The 13,164-nt window shown below is 46.4% G+C and overlaps 1 protein-coding gene across 7 annotated transcripts in view; it reads right to left on the minus strand.

Annotated features, from left to right (window-relative positions):
- The window catches only part of RNF220 (ring finger protein 220), a 329,969-nt gene that overhangs the window by 37,984 nt on the left and 278,821 nt on the right, over nt 1-13,164 (minus strand). For all 7 annotated transcript variants that reach the window (XM_043552506.1, XM_043552504.1, XM_043552502.1 and 4 more), the window contains 2 exons: nt 1,738-1,834; nt 361-447 (listed from right to left, as the gene is read on the minus strand). In XM_043552506.1, coding sequence (XP_043408441.1) covers nt 361-447; nt 1,738-1,834 — 184 coding nt within the window. The remainder of the gene's footprint in view (nt 1-360; nt 448-1,737; nt 1,835-13,164) is intronic.

Here is a 13,164-nt window from a genome sequence, read left to right on the forward strand (position 1 = left end):
GCCCCCGGCCGTAAAAGGTCTGCCCAGAAAGGGATTACAGCACCACAGTGTCTTCTCCACCAGAAGTTAGCAGCTGGCCAACGTTGCTCTCAGAGTAGGCAGCTATTGCAGGGGAGTGGGTGTGGCCAGAGTAGCTGGGGAATGTGCTTTGCAGGGACTTCTATGAACCCCTAACCATATCTTTATTTGCCCCTTCCTACAGCACGGGTGGGGAATTCAGCCCAAGCCACATGACTGTTTCCTTGGGTGGCTTTGCCTCTCCCTTGCCATGTCACACACACACTTAGCTGAACAGGGATTTCCCCTTCAACTCACACCCAGCCAGTTTGGTGAAAACCATTACAAAGCCCACGCGCTTACTTTAAGACGGCACCGCGGAGTGCCTCACGCTCTTTGGCTTCGCCTGGCTCTTCCCCGGTGCAAGGGATGATATCTGCCTCTGTGTACCTGAGCACAGAGGGTTAAGGAGCAATACAGCCTTGTCAAGGGTGAGGAGTGGGTGCTCTGCATTACGCCTGTTTCTCGGCACTGGGGCACTCAGCCAGCTAACTTTGGCTACAAAGGATACAGAGCGAGTTCATTCGGACAATCTACCTCAACAGCTAGCTTCCCGAAGCTTTGATTTCAAAGGCAACATGGTAACAAACTTAGACAGGAAGGTAACGCCCTGGGCCATGTGGAGAGATTCCTTTGATAGTAACATGTGGGAAGAGCTGTTATGAGAGAGAGAAATTCTCAATCTCTCTCTCTCTTTTTTTTTTTTTTTTTTGAAGAATACCAACCTTGGCTTACAGACACTTTAGGGCTGGATCCTCTGCAGGCATCAGTCAGCACAGTGCCACTGCCTCTATTAGAGAGATGCTGACTCACAGCAGCTGGTGCAGGTTTAATTAAATTCCAGAATAGAGACAATAAGTCTCACCACCCCCAAATGTCAGAGCGTAAACACTGCCTTCAGGGGATTCAGATCGCGTGGCTGCTCCCGCTCCTGCTAGATGCCTGCATTGAACAACTACTGGAGATGCAAGGTACAGTCCAGTTGCTCTGGCCCCAATTTCTGGATGGAGGAGCTCCAGTCCTAACCAAATAGTTGGAGCAGAGCAAGTGCGCCGGAAGAGGGGTGGGGGTGGGCAGACCATGGCCCCATTACCTTTTAGTGGCCTTAAGGGTGAGCAATGGGAGGGTAGGGGCGGAGAGGAGTGAGCAGGTGGTGGGATCTTGGGGGGGGGGGGGGGGGGGGGAAGGTGGCCTGGGAGCAGGGACGAGGCAGTGCAGGGGCGGGGCTTGGGGGAAGGGGAAGGACCACAGTTCAGGTCCTGGTAGCCCCCTGCTTTTAGGGAGCTTCTGACACTCCTGGAGCAGAATGCATCTTGGGAAAATCTGAGAGCAGGAAAAAAGGAGATGGAAGTGTTGTGTCAGAGACATTAGGGAAAATAACCCAAAGGATCAAGTGTGTGATATTTTTCCTATGTGCTTCACCCGCTGGGTCTGGGGTGAGAAATGATGACCGGGGAGACTCTTTAGTGGGAGTGAAAGGGAACTGCAAAGCAGATATGCGTACTGGGGACTGCTCCTGGACCAAGGAACATCTGAGCTGCGGTGTGGGGAGCTGCTGGCATTTCTCACAGGGGCTGAGCCTGGCTCACTCAACGTTACACAGAGCAATGCTGTATCACGGTCTCAGAAACAGACACATGGCTATGGTTCCACTGAGTAAGAACCTCTCAAAAACGATACTGTGGTTTCCCGTATTCCAGCGTGTCATCTCCATCCACGTCGAGATCAGCATCGCTATCCGGATTCTCCTTGCCACTGCACATAATGAATCCAGAACCTGGAGGGAATAAAATGGGTGGACTATATCACGAATCACTGCGCCGTAGCAAAACATCTCACAGAGCAACAGCAGGAGATCCCTTGAAAGAAATCCTAGGACAGAGGCTAGGCTGTGTGGGCTATCCTTCAGAGCTCAGTCACGTGTTTTGAACAGATTAGCCACAGGAACCAGTGCCACCGACTCCTCTGGATCTCTCTCATGGGACCTCTCTAGGAACAGGACAGTACATAAACATATCGGCAGGAAATGCTTTGACATTTCCTGGGTTTATGCTGTCCATCAGAAAGAAGGAGACAGTTTAATTTTCCATTATGAAGGGAATTTGAGAGATTTCCATCACCCTCATCATAACTTTACTTTTGTAGCAAGGAAAAAGAGGAGCTTGAGGGTTATCGGGGGTGTATCTCACTCATGGCCGAAAGCTCAAGTACCAAAATAAGTTACTGGGTGTGGCTAAGTTTGTTCATCACGTGGTATTTCAGCCAAACACGAGGAGATAAGGCCAGTGGAAAACAGTGAATTGCATCTTCATCATGAGGACTATCTGTGGGGCCAAACAGACCAGGATAATAAAACACCCATTTCTGTAACGAGTGTTGTTTTGAGTGAGTTTTGTCCAATATTAAATGCTCATGAATGAGAATAAAACTACTTCTGGGAAGCAGATAAGGAACACACGAATGTTAAGGGCGCTAACGAGCGCTTCTTATGCAGGCAAAATCCCTGTTGAAGTATGAAGTGCTGCATAGGCCCAGATCCTGTGAAGTGTTAAGTGCCCCTGACTAACTCCCAGGGGAGCTGAGGATGCCCAGGCTCTCGCAGGATTGAGCCCCCTCACATACTTAGTAGAAAGTACTTCGGAAGCCACATAAGAAGTGCTAATCTTTAGGAGAGAGCCAACACAGGCAAGAAGCATCTTCGAGCGTTGTTGTTAATGGCTTTATGGGCATGCCAGGCAGGATCAGGTTCTCTTGAGCTAAATGTTGTACAAACACAGCAAGAGTGTTTACACCAAACAGTTACAATTCAACATCTCTGTTGACCAGTGGGGAAACCGAGGCACGGAATAATTAAGTGACTTGCCCAGGGTCACACAGGGAGTCTGTTGCAGAGCTGGGAAACGAACCCAGATGTCCTGAGTCCCAACCCAATGCATAACCACAAGGCCATCCTCCCTCTGTGTTGAAGGGCTGTACCAGAGTCAAAACATTTTGGTACCAGATCACTAACTCTGGCTCATGTCAGCGAGTTCCTTAAGCCAGTTTTAATTGGGCTTTGAGAGCAAAGGCCTCTTGTGCAGTGTGAATGCGCCCAGGAAGAAAAGAGGTGGTGAGTTTCAGTTAGGGATGCTGAATTTGGGGAGGATTATTAATTGCACCCCATAAAAACAGAAGTCCCTCCATCCCCCGAGTCACCCTCTTGACAATACAAGGGCCTGACTCTTCTCCCAGTCCAGCATGCTCTCAACCCAGTTTATGCTGTCAATACCGGATCTGTGTCCCCCTCCCTGAACCCCCCCATGGTGGTGGAGCAGTATTTCTAGCTGGCTATATCCCCAGTGGGAGCTAGACAGGATACAGATCTCTTTCCAAGGACACCACTCAAATGCAGTATGTCACTGTCAGTCTCTGAGAATGTACAAGGTATCAGTTAAGCTGCTAATAAAATTTGTTTATAAAGACTTGATATTTCTCTTCCCCTGTATAAAACGAGGGCCTTTAAAAAGTGGCACTTTTAGCACTCCATCAGTTTTCAGGATCACCTCTCCAGATTAACTCAACCAGCCCCTGCCCCCAAAGCAACGACCAGCTTTAAATTTTCACGAGAGCTGCCAAACTGCCATTATTGACACCTGGATAAATGCAGCACCCAACACCTGCTTCTGAAAGCAAGGCACGGCTTTGTGATAAGTGGCACAGCCTTCAGAAGCATACGGGCCAGCCCTGCAGCCTGGCTGGGGCAGTGCCTTTGCCAGCCAAGCCCATCCGATGCGTTTCAAGTACAGACTGAGTCGTGCTGTATGCTGGCGGCCAAAGTACATCCTAAGCTTCCTTCTCTCACAGCAATGCCTCAGCCACTAAATCTCGACTCTTTCAGTTCATCAGAATGTTTGGGAGAAGATTTAAAGTAATACGAGAGACCTGTCAGATGAGCTGGATGTTCTTTCAACGCTGCCTGAGAACTCACAGTGAGAGATGTAGTGGTAATTTACAAGCATGACATTAAACCTCCAGTAACACCATCTTCTGCACCTGGCATTACTGTAGCCCATCACTTCTCAAAGGCCATAAGCTTTGGACGTACAGGTCTTCATTTTTCTTTCAAAGAGGTGGGAAACACAAATCATGCAAAGCTGGAGCAGTGACTGGTCAGTCCCAGAAGTGATTTGAATGTTAGCCAGATAATGAATACTTGGAACAAGTACCTGAGGGCGGTGGTGGTGGTGTCAGGGGTCAATTGAGTGTAAAAGGGATTTCTCCTTTGTTTCCTCTATCTGCCCGTCCCTCTGCAAGGATGCCACGCACAGGAAACAAGCAGGTTCTCATCTATTTGGTTTCTAAATCGTCCAAGCCAAATACTCCAGTGGCTCATGGTCAGAGTTTAAGAGTACACAGCCTGGCTTCGGGGGTGTAGCTTACCAACATTAAGGCATCTGATTTCAGGACCCGAACCCCATCCTCAACGAACTCTCATTTGTGCATGGGGAAATCCTTTTCAAGGCTAATAATGACGGCACTAACAACCCCTTTGCTAGCTCCCGACTCTGCCCAGCTTTGGAAAACACTAGCTCAGAAATGTTCTCTATCACATTCACAGTAAAGGTATTATCCCTCCCACGAAGCCTGCCCTGAAACACAGCCAGAGCTCATTCCCAGCTTCTGACGGTCAGAGTCTAGGGACACCAACCCTGTCCAACCCTAAGAGCCACTGATGGACCTATCCTCCATGAACTACTCTAGTTCTCTTTTGAACCCTGTTATAGTCTTGGCTTTCAAAACATCCTCTGGCAGCGAGTTCCACAGGTTGACTGTGTGTTGTGTGAAGAAATACTTCCCTTTGTTTTAAATCTGCGGCCTATTAATTTCATTGGGTGACACCTAGTTCTTGTGTTATGAGGAGTAAAAAACACTTCCTTATTTACCTTCTCCACACCAGTCATGATTGTACAGACCTCTATCATATCCCCCCTTAGTCGTCTCTTTAGTGCTGGTTGAGTTCAGACTAACCCCAAGAGACTAGTGATTTTGGATGCCTCAGTTTAGGGGCAGGTACTCAGCGCTTCCTGCAAGTCAGGCCCTTTAAGCCACATCAACTTGGGTACCCAAAATTGCTACCCACTTTTGAAAACCTTGGTTTAATGGTATTAATGGGAGCAGTGCTGTCCAGATGCAGTGACGGGTAGCAGGGGCCGGCCAGCACCTCGTGGGGAGGGGAGGAGGAGGACGGGTGTGGGAAGCCATGAAGGGGTGTTACGAAAGAAGATACTTTATTAAGATCGGACGTAGCTAGAAAGACACGCCAAGCAGGGCAGCCTCCTCAAACCAGGAGCCCGCTGTAAACATTCAGATGTGTAGCAGCACAGGGGCATTCAGCGAAGAGGCTGGAGGGCACGTTTTCCACGCTGATCAGCTGAGGGCTCCCAGTGCTGGGCCTGGAGCGGCACTCAGAGGTTAATCCCAGGTAACCCTGCCCTAGGCATTTTTCAAACACACAATCCTGACTTCACCTAATTTTACCAAACAAGAGACAGGATTCTTGTAACAAGAATGTGAGTGGTTATAGATTATGCATTGTCAACAAAATTGAGTCAGGAACTGTATTTCACGGTCTGTGGAACAAAAGCAAACCCCATACCTAGTGGGCAAGTCAAAATATAAGCAATGCTATTGATCAGTTTTAGAAATTCACAGGTTCCTGTTCTCCGAGGGAAAAACATGTTTCTGAGAGGTGTCAAGATTGAACAACAAGACCATTGATCCTGGAATTGCCACTACATATAGGAGAATGCTAGAGAATAGGAGGCAACGCACAACCTGACCCGAGATCAACTTGTGAAACCGATGGCCCATCACACATACTTTCAAACATGTTTCACCCAAGGGAAGGTTAGTTTTAAGGCCAGTTCTGATAGGTCAGGGTTTGAAGCCAGAGTTTTAACTTCTCCCTCCTGATGTAACTTTTCTGGTGTTGCCTCCCTGCACAAAGCCAGCGAAAACACCCAAGCAGCTGTTCAAATATTTGACGTCTGAACCGCTTGATATTAATTATTCATCTCAGGTTCATTCAAACCAGATTTCTGGACAAGTGCTGTTATAAATGGATCAAGAGGACCACTAAATGCAAGGAAGGCCTGATAGAAGCAGGTGTGATCCTAACTCACTCAGTGTAAAAAGGGCTCAGAACTCCCACCTCCTGCTTACCCTTTGCCATGGGCATGCTGCCATCCAGAAACAGGGAAAATACGCAACGGAGTGTGGGGATGGCTGCAGAGCGTAGGGTGTACTTGGTGGCACTTTTAAAATCGAGACTGTTGTACTAGAACAAAATGTGAACCTCCAGGAGACACCACATCACGTCGTTACACCCAGCTGATTTATGGCTCATTACAGTGCGATGGAACATGAGAGGGGTTATTCTGGGCTGGCTTAGTTGTCTGTAGGCGACACAGTAATTCACGGTTATCGGCAAAGCCACCTACAGAGGTTTAACACCAATGCCTCTCTCCTCTTCACAGAGAGGACAGTTCTGAGGACTGAACTTTATGCCAACATGCTAATAAAGTCACGGCGGTCACCTGAAAGTTAAGGTGTAAGTTTGATTTGCGAATTCGTAAGAGGCCAGATCCTGCAGCCACTACTCACATGAGAAGCCATGGATTATACAAGAAAGGAGAGTAGGATAAGGCCCAAAGTGCATTGTAATTACACTGCTTTCGGATTAAAAATGAACCCTGCCACATCATACCATTTTCTAGCTGAAGCATTCTTCTGCTTATGTTGTGTGTTCTGTCTGCAGCAGACACTCATATGCTGCCCTCTGTGATAACACTAACCCTCCAGGTGCTAAAGCAGTGCAATTCTCTGACAGTCTTAATCCCAGCTGCCTCTTTAAGGGTCAGACAAACAAGAGTGAGCAGGTAGGTCAGACACTGGGGCCATTAAGCCAAGAAAAAACAAAGTTACAGCTCTGTCTCCTATCCCCATTGCTCTTGTAGCCAGGTGCACTGACAAGCAATTCCAGCACTGCTGTTGAGTGGCACCTTTATAAACCATGTGACAGTTTGGGAGACAAACTCTCCCATCAATCAGAATGTACCTATCAAGATCACTTACCTAGAGTGTCTGCAGCCCTCCGGAATGGTGTATATAGCGTTACTTTGGCTGGCCTCAGAGTAATCGCCCTTAGCACAAGATCCAGTTATTTCTGAATATTCTAGGAGCTCAGAATAAGTAACACTGCCACTGAAATACGGATGTGAAGCTTTGCAATATGAAACCAAGGAGGCCTATTTCGTACACATCTTGGCTACCATGCAGGCCGCAGGCTCGAAGGAAAATGGAAGTGCTTCCCAGAGCCTCCTATACATGGAGATGGATACCTGGCAGAAAGTGCTCGTTTCTTCTCACACAAGTTTCCACAGCACCCCTGTGCCTTCTCCCAAGCCTGGGGGCTGCCCCTTGTATCTGGAATGACTTTTCCAACATTGTATGTCACACGGTCTTCCTCAAATCCCACCTCCCTCTACATGCCCTTAGAGTACAGCTCATCCTAGCATTTTCAGGGTATACAACTCAAGCTGTCTAAGATCACAAGTCATTAACTGAATATCTGATTTAGATTACAGATTTAGAGAATAAAGAGATTTTACAAGGGACCTGAATTCAAGCTTGTGTGTTTCTCCTAGAGGAGCTGACAACAGATGCTCAAAGGGACAGCGTACGCTGCTTCACTTGTTTGAAGTATCAGCAGCAGCTCTTGCAGGGAGGAACCCTGAATCTACTTGGAGGCTGGCAAAGCTGGAAACGGAACGAAGCAAAGTTGTGCAGACGGAGATGACCACAACCCAGCACGGTAGGCAAAGCCCTCCTTGGCCCAGGCTCCACTGCTCAACTCAGTCCCGGCGGGTGAGCTCGTTTGTTCAGTTTTAAGTATATTTGTTTGGTGTGCGCTACAAATGCCAACCCAACAGGAGACACTAACCCTTCAGTTCTGTGCTCCCTGCCATGTTGCAGTTATTTGTATTCCTGTAGCGCCTAGCTGCCCTACTAGGGACCACGACCTCACTCTGCTAGGCACTGTACGCAAAGAGAACAGAGACTGGACTCTAAAGGATCAAATCCCTCCTGGCATTCCTGAAGGGTCCCACTTTTCATCTCCATTGCTCAGACCCTCAGCAAGCTGAGCTGATAGGGACTGCACCACCCAATTCTTAACTGACCAGAGGGACGGGAAAGGCAACAGCCCAAAGCATGAAACCCGGGTTGTAGGCTGGGATCGAGCTGGTGAGTGCTTGGGACACCCTCGTGAAGGAGATCTGCGTTCTAGCTGCTGGGCTCCAAGGAGGGAGGGCTTGAACGCTTGTCAGGAACATTATACAATTCTCAATTCCTCCTTCAAAAATAAAACATTTAACAAGCGGGTCTGAATCCAAACACAACTCTGTAGCGCTCAGGCCTGATGGGTGCTGAGTTGGCTGGAAGAGAAGCTTTTGTGCTGCTCACAGGTAATTTCCACAAGTTCAGGAAGAAAAAGCCTCCCGTAAGTTTCCAAGACTGTAGGTTTTGCTAATTACCCCCAACCAACAACACCCACTGCAATAACTCGCCTCAGCAAAGCCTCCCCTTCTAGCACACGCACTATATTTTCTTAAAGAAATGTCACTCACCGGCTCCTTGGAGAGCAAAAACAAAGAAGGCAATAAAAGCATTTTATGCAGAGACACCGCCAGGCCCTCACAGGCTTCCTAAGAACAGCTCTACCCTGGGTTTATTTCCTCAGCTGCTGAAATAGCCCAAACTAGTGCTAAGAGAACAAGATGGCACAGACGTGGCTTTATTTTTAAACAGTGCATTGGAAGGAAACAGAACGCTTTTTCTCTCTCTTTTTACAGAGGGGAGCAGAAGAGGAGGCCATCCTAATCAGCCATCTTTCTCCAGATCAATAATGTTTCACCGGATCCAATTATCAGACAGTCAAATGGTTCCTCTACTCCCCTGTACCATAGGATTTAATATACAGGTATTCTGCTAGCAACTTTCACTAGGGGAAATGTACATATCAAGATCATGGAAAGCCGTTTACAGGACAGAACTGTATTTCCAAGTGATGTCAGGAACCCAAATCCAGTTCACATGAAATTGCAATTTATGAGGGAAATGGACACAGAAGAGCACATCAGCACAGACCCGTCCAGTAGATGTGTCCCTCCCAGGTTACCCCCGAGCTGGTAGGTAAGAGTGTGCAGTTTGGACACTAGACTGAAAATCAGTATCTTAGAGACCTGTAGTGATCTTTACTAACAACCAGAAGAACAGATGGCTTTTATGAAAGCGCTGCATAGCATTATGGCCACTAACAACATTTGGTAGCAATACATGCCAATATAAGGGAAATAAAACACATGGGTCAGGACATGAGCTGATCACTGCAGGGGTTGGGAAGGAATTGTTTTCTCCCGCACACCACATTGTGGCATTGGCTAGGAATATCGCAGGGATTTCTTTCATGTCTTCCTGTGAAGCATCAGCTGGAGGCTGCGGCTGGAGGCAGTGAAGTGGACACTCAGCCCAGTGGTCTGATCCAATATGGCAATTCCTACCTAGCTTCCTGGAGCTTTGTGCCTGTGTAACACACTGAGGGACGAGCCTGCAGCTTCGCATCTATTTGGAAAGCTGCAATTCAAACTCCACTGCTGCAATACAAAAGAAGAATCAGAACCATGGTCTTAGCAGCCATTGGCTTGATTTCCATGATCGAAGAAGGGTGGCTCTGAAAGCTTTAGTTCCCGTAGCGAGAGGGTGGAAACAAAAAAGGGACGAGGGGAATTAAAGTAATCTTGAATCACTAAGCAGATTCACATCACTGGATCAATAAGCACCGCTGACAGGGATCACAGGAATGTCGCAACTTTGCCAATAATAAAGCAGCACAGAGGAGCCAAGAGAATGCCTTTTCTAAAGCAGCCGAGCATGAAGCAGCGAGGCTGGTGAACAGCTGAAAGTGACACCCCAGCTTACCAAGGCCATCGCCAGCCGCAGGCCCCATTGTCATTTGCTTTAAGTAATGATAGGCAGAGAGATTTTATTTGTGGGTGGAGGAGGGTGGGTGGAAACAGTCACGGGCTGAAATAACAAGGCCTAAATTTCATAAGCCAAACCCGCATGCTCTACTCCAAACTAATTCTTTTCTAGGCCAGGAAGAAGAAAGAAAATCAGTGTTAATTTAATCAATTGATCAGCCTATTGATTGCGAAACTGGAGATGCTAGTTAGCCATGTGCAGTAATGCCCTCAAATCTGAAACCACAAAACACGCCATTGATTTCTTCACTTGCTGCTCCAAAAGAAAAAAAACAAACAACAACAACAAAAAAACCAAGATGCACTTTCAAAGGAAAAAGCAACTTCCCGGCCCAGGGAGAGGATGCAAGTGAATCAGACTACAAGCCAGGTAACAGGGATAGCGGTGTCTTGTGAGTTTCAAACTGAAATTAGTTACAGATGCAGTCACGGTGTCTTGTGTAAACTCTATCGATTGGGTAGCTGACAGCCTTAGAAGCCTCGATGCTAGGACAATCAATCGGGCTGCAGTGTCACCTGCCACTTTGCTGAACAGTTGACAATGCAATTATCCAGTGTGGAGGCAGGGAGTTGGCGTGTGTCAAACGCAGTTAGCCACTTTCCGGGCACTACTCGATAATGCGTTTCACCGCCTAGCATAAGAGACGACATGCAGAGACAGGAGCTGTTTAGAGCCATTGAGACCCGCACGCGCTTTTCCTTTAGAAAAATCTCACTGCCCCAGACTTAACAACTGTATTCTAAAATGCTATTAAAATCATGTCAGTCAGCTACTTGGTGGTTAAGGCTGAAGTTTGACCCGAGAGTCCAAGGGGTAGGCTGCAGTTCTAGCAAAACTGCAGACGGTTTGAAAAATTATCAAATGACTATCTTAAAGCCTGGGAATTTCAAAGCAGGACTGGACAAAGCACTAGAAAAATGGATTGGAGTGAGCAACTCTGTGTGTGCAGCAGATGGGACCGGATGATCTTATACTGTATGTCTAACATCTAGGAAAATAGAAGTTTAAAGGGATGCTGTCAACTTGAAATCTAGTCAATTTCAACAATCGAGTAGTTTCAGGTGCTAGGCCTGCCCCTTGACTCTCCCTGCCAATTTTGGTAGTTTTACAACCACTTTTCCTTTTTATTTTTAATTAATTTTTCTCCCTCCCTTGTTGCTGTGTGACAGACCCACTCACACACAACAGGGGAACTGACTGCACTCAAAACACTGTCAAATGAGCCGAGCAAGTTGAAGGAGAGAATATTCCCCCTCCAAATCTCTTCCCAGCTACGGTGATCTTAGGTGTTACACACGACAGATAAATCATTAGACATTAGTGTTTAATTGATCATCTCCCTTTAAACAAACAGCAGTTTGAGCACAAAATTTAAGTTCTCTTAAATTTCCATAAAGACTAATATTAAACTGAAACTTGTAATTAAAAAAAACAAAAAACAAACAAACACCATCACAGTATAAACAGTCTGTTGAGATGTAAACCCTCCCTATGCATTGGGTCATTGACTGAGAACCCCAAAATGAAGCTGACTAGTCTAGTTTCATTATAAAAATTGATGTAAACATACTGCATCAAATGCTGAAGAGTACACTGGATTTTAATGTATTAGGATATGCTTCACCTTGGTTAGAAGAATTGGAAAAAAGATTTTTAACTTTGCAGTGTCCCATTAAAAAAATGCATCTAAGTACAGTCAGAGCACTGATCTCACACATTTTGCATAGTGTGTTCCATAATGAGTGTTATTAATGTTTGTGAAGTGCTATGTGAGAGCTAAAAGTTATCGATATGATGATATATCAATTATTTTCCACTGCATGCATCCGATGAAGTGAGCTGTAGCTCACGAAAGCTTACGCTCAAATAAATTGGTTAGTCTCTAAGGTGCCACAAGTACTCCTTTTCTTTTTGTCAAGAATTATAACATTCAAAAACCAGTCGGAGAACATTTCAATCTCTCTGGTCACTCGATTATGGACCTAAAAGTCACAATTCTGAACAAAAAAACTTCAAAAACAGACTCCAACGAGAGACTGCTGAATTGGAATTAATTTGCAAACCGGACACCATTAAATTAGGCTTGAATAAAGACTGGGAGTGGATGTGTCATTACACAAAGTAAAACTAATTTCCCCATGTTTATTCCCCCCCCCACCAACTGTTCCTCACACGTTCTTGTCAACTGCTGGAAATGGCCCACCTTGATTATCACTACAAAAGGGTTTTTTTCCCCTCTCCTGTTGGTAATAGCTCACCTTACCTGATCACTCTCATTACAGTGTGTATGGTAACACCCACTGTTTCATGTTCTCTGTGTATATAAAATCGCCCCACTGTATTTTCCACTGAATGCATCTGATGAAGTGAGCTGTAGCTCACGAAAGCTTATGCTCAAATAAATTTGTTAGTCTCTAAGGTGCCACAAGTCCTCCTTTTCTTTTTGTGGGTTATACAACGCTCTTTGTGTGTAAGCTAGGGCTTTGGACAATTTCTAAGCACATCCTCCCCTTATCTCTCTGCCCTCCTCATTAAAACCAACCCTTTTAATACTACTGCCTGGCTACTTTATGGCAGAAATGGCCACTGAACAGACCTCTCCCTCAGTTCCTACACACTAAGAAAATCCTTCCGGGAAAGCTTTACTCTTGCTTGTTAATTTCACTTCTTTAACAAGGGTCCACAACAAACTGGTCCTTTTCTGCATTCTGAGATCAAGAACCACCTCATGGACAAAGTTCTGCCTCTCCCACTCAAGAGCAAGTGTCAATGCAAGCAAGACTCAGACTTTTCCATCACTTGGAGCAGCGCAAAGACAAACGTCATTTTACACAGCAGAGCTGGAGATGCGGTGTGAAGCTGTGTTAAGAACTGTGTCCCTGGAAAGAGCGCTCACTGGGGATGGGCACACATAAAGCACCAGTGCAGCACACAGAACTAGACAGGTCCTTACCCACACAGATCCTTACCCAGAAGAACTTCAAGTCTTAGACAAAAGCAGTTTGGGAGGGCAAGGGTTGTAACAGT

The sequence above is a fragment of the Chelonia mydas genome, chromosome 8, assembly GCF_015237465.2.
Source record: "Chelonia mydas isolate rCheMyd1 chromosome 8, rCheMyd1.pri.v2, whole genome shotgun sequence".
NCBI lineage: Eukaryota > Metazoa > Chordata > Testudines > Cheloniidae > Chelonia > Chelonia mydas.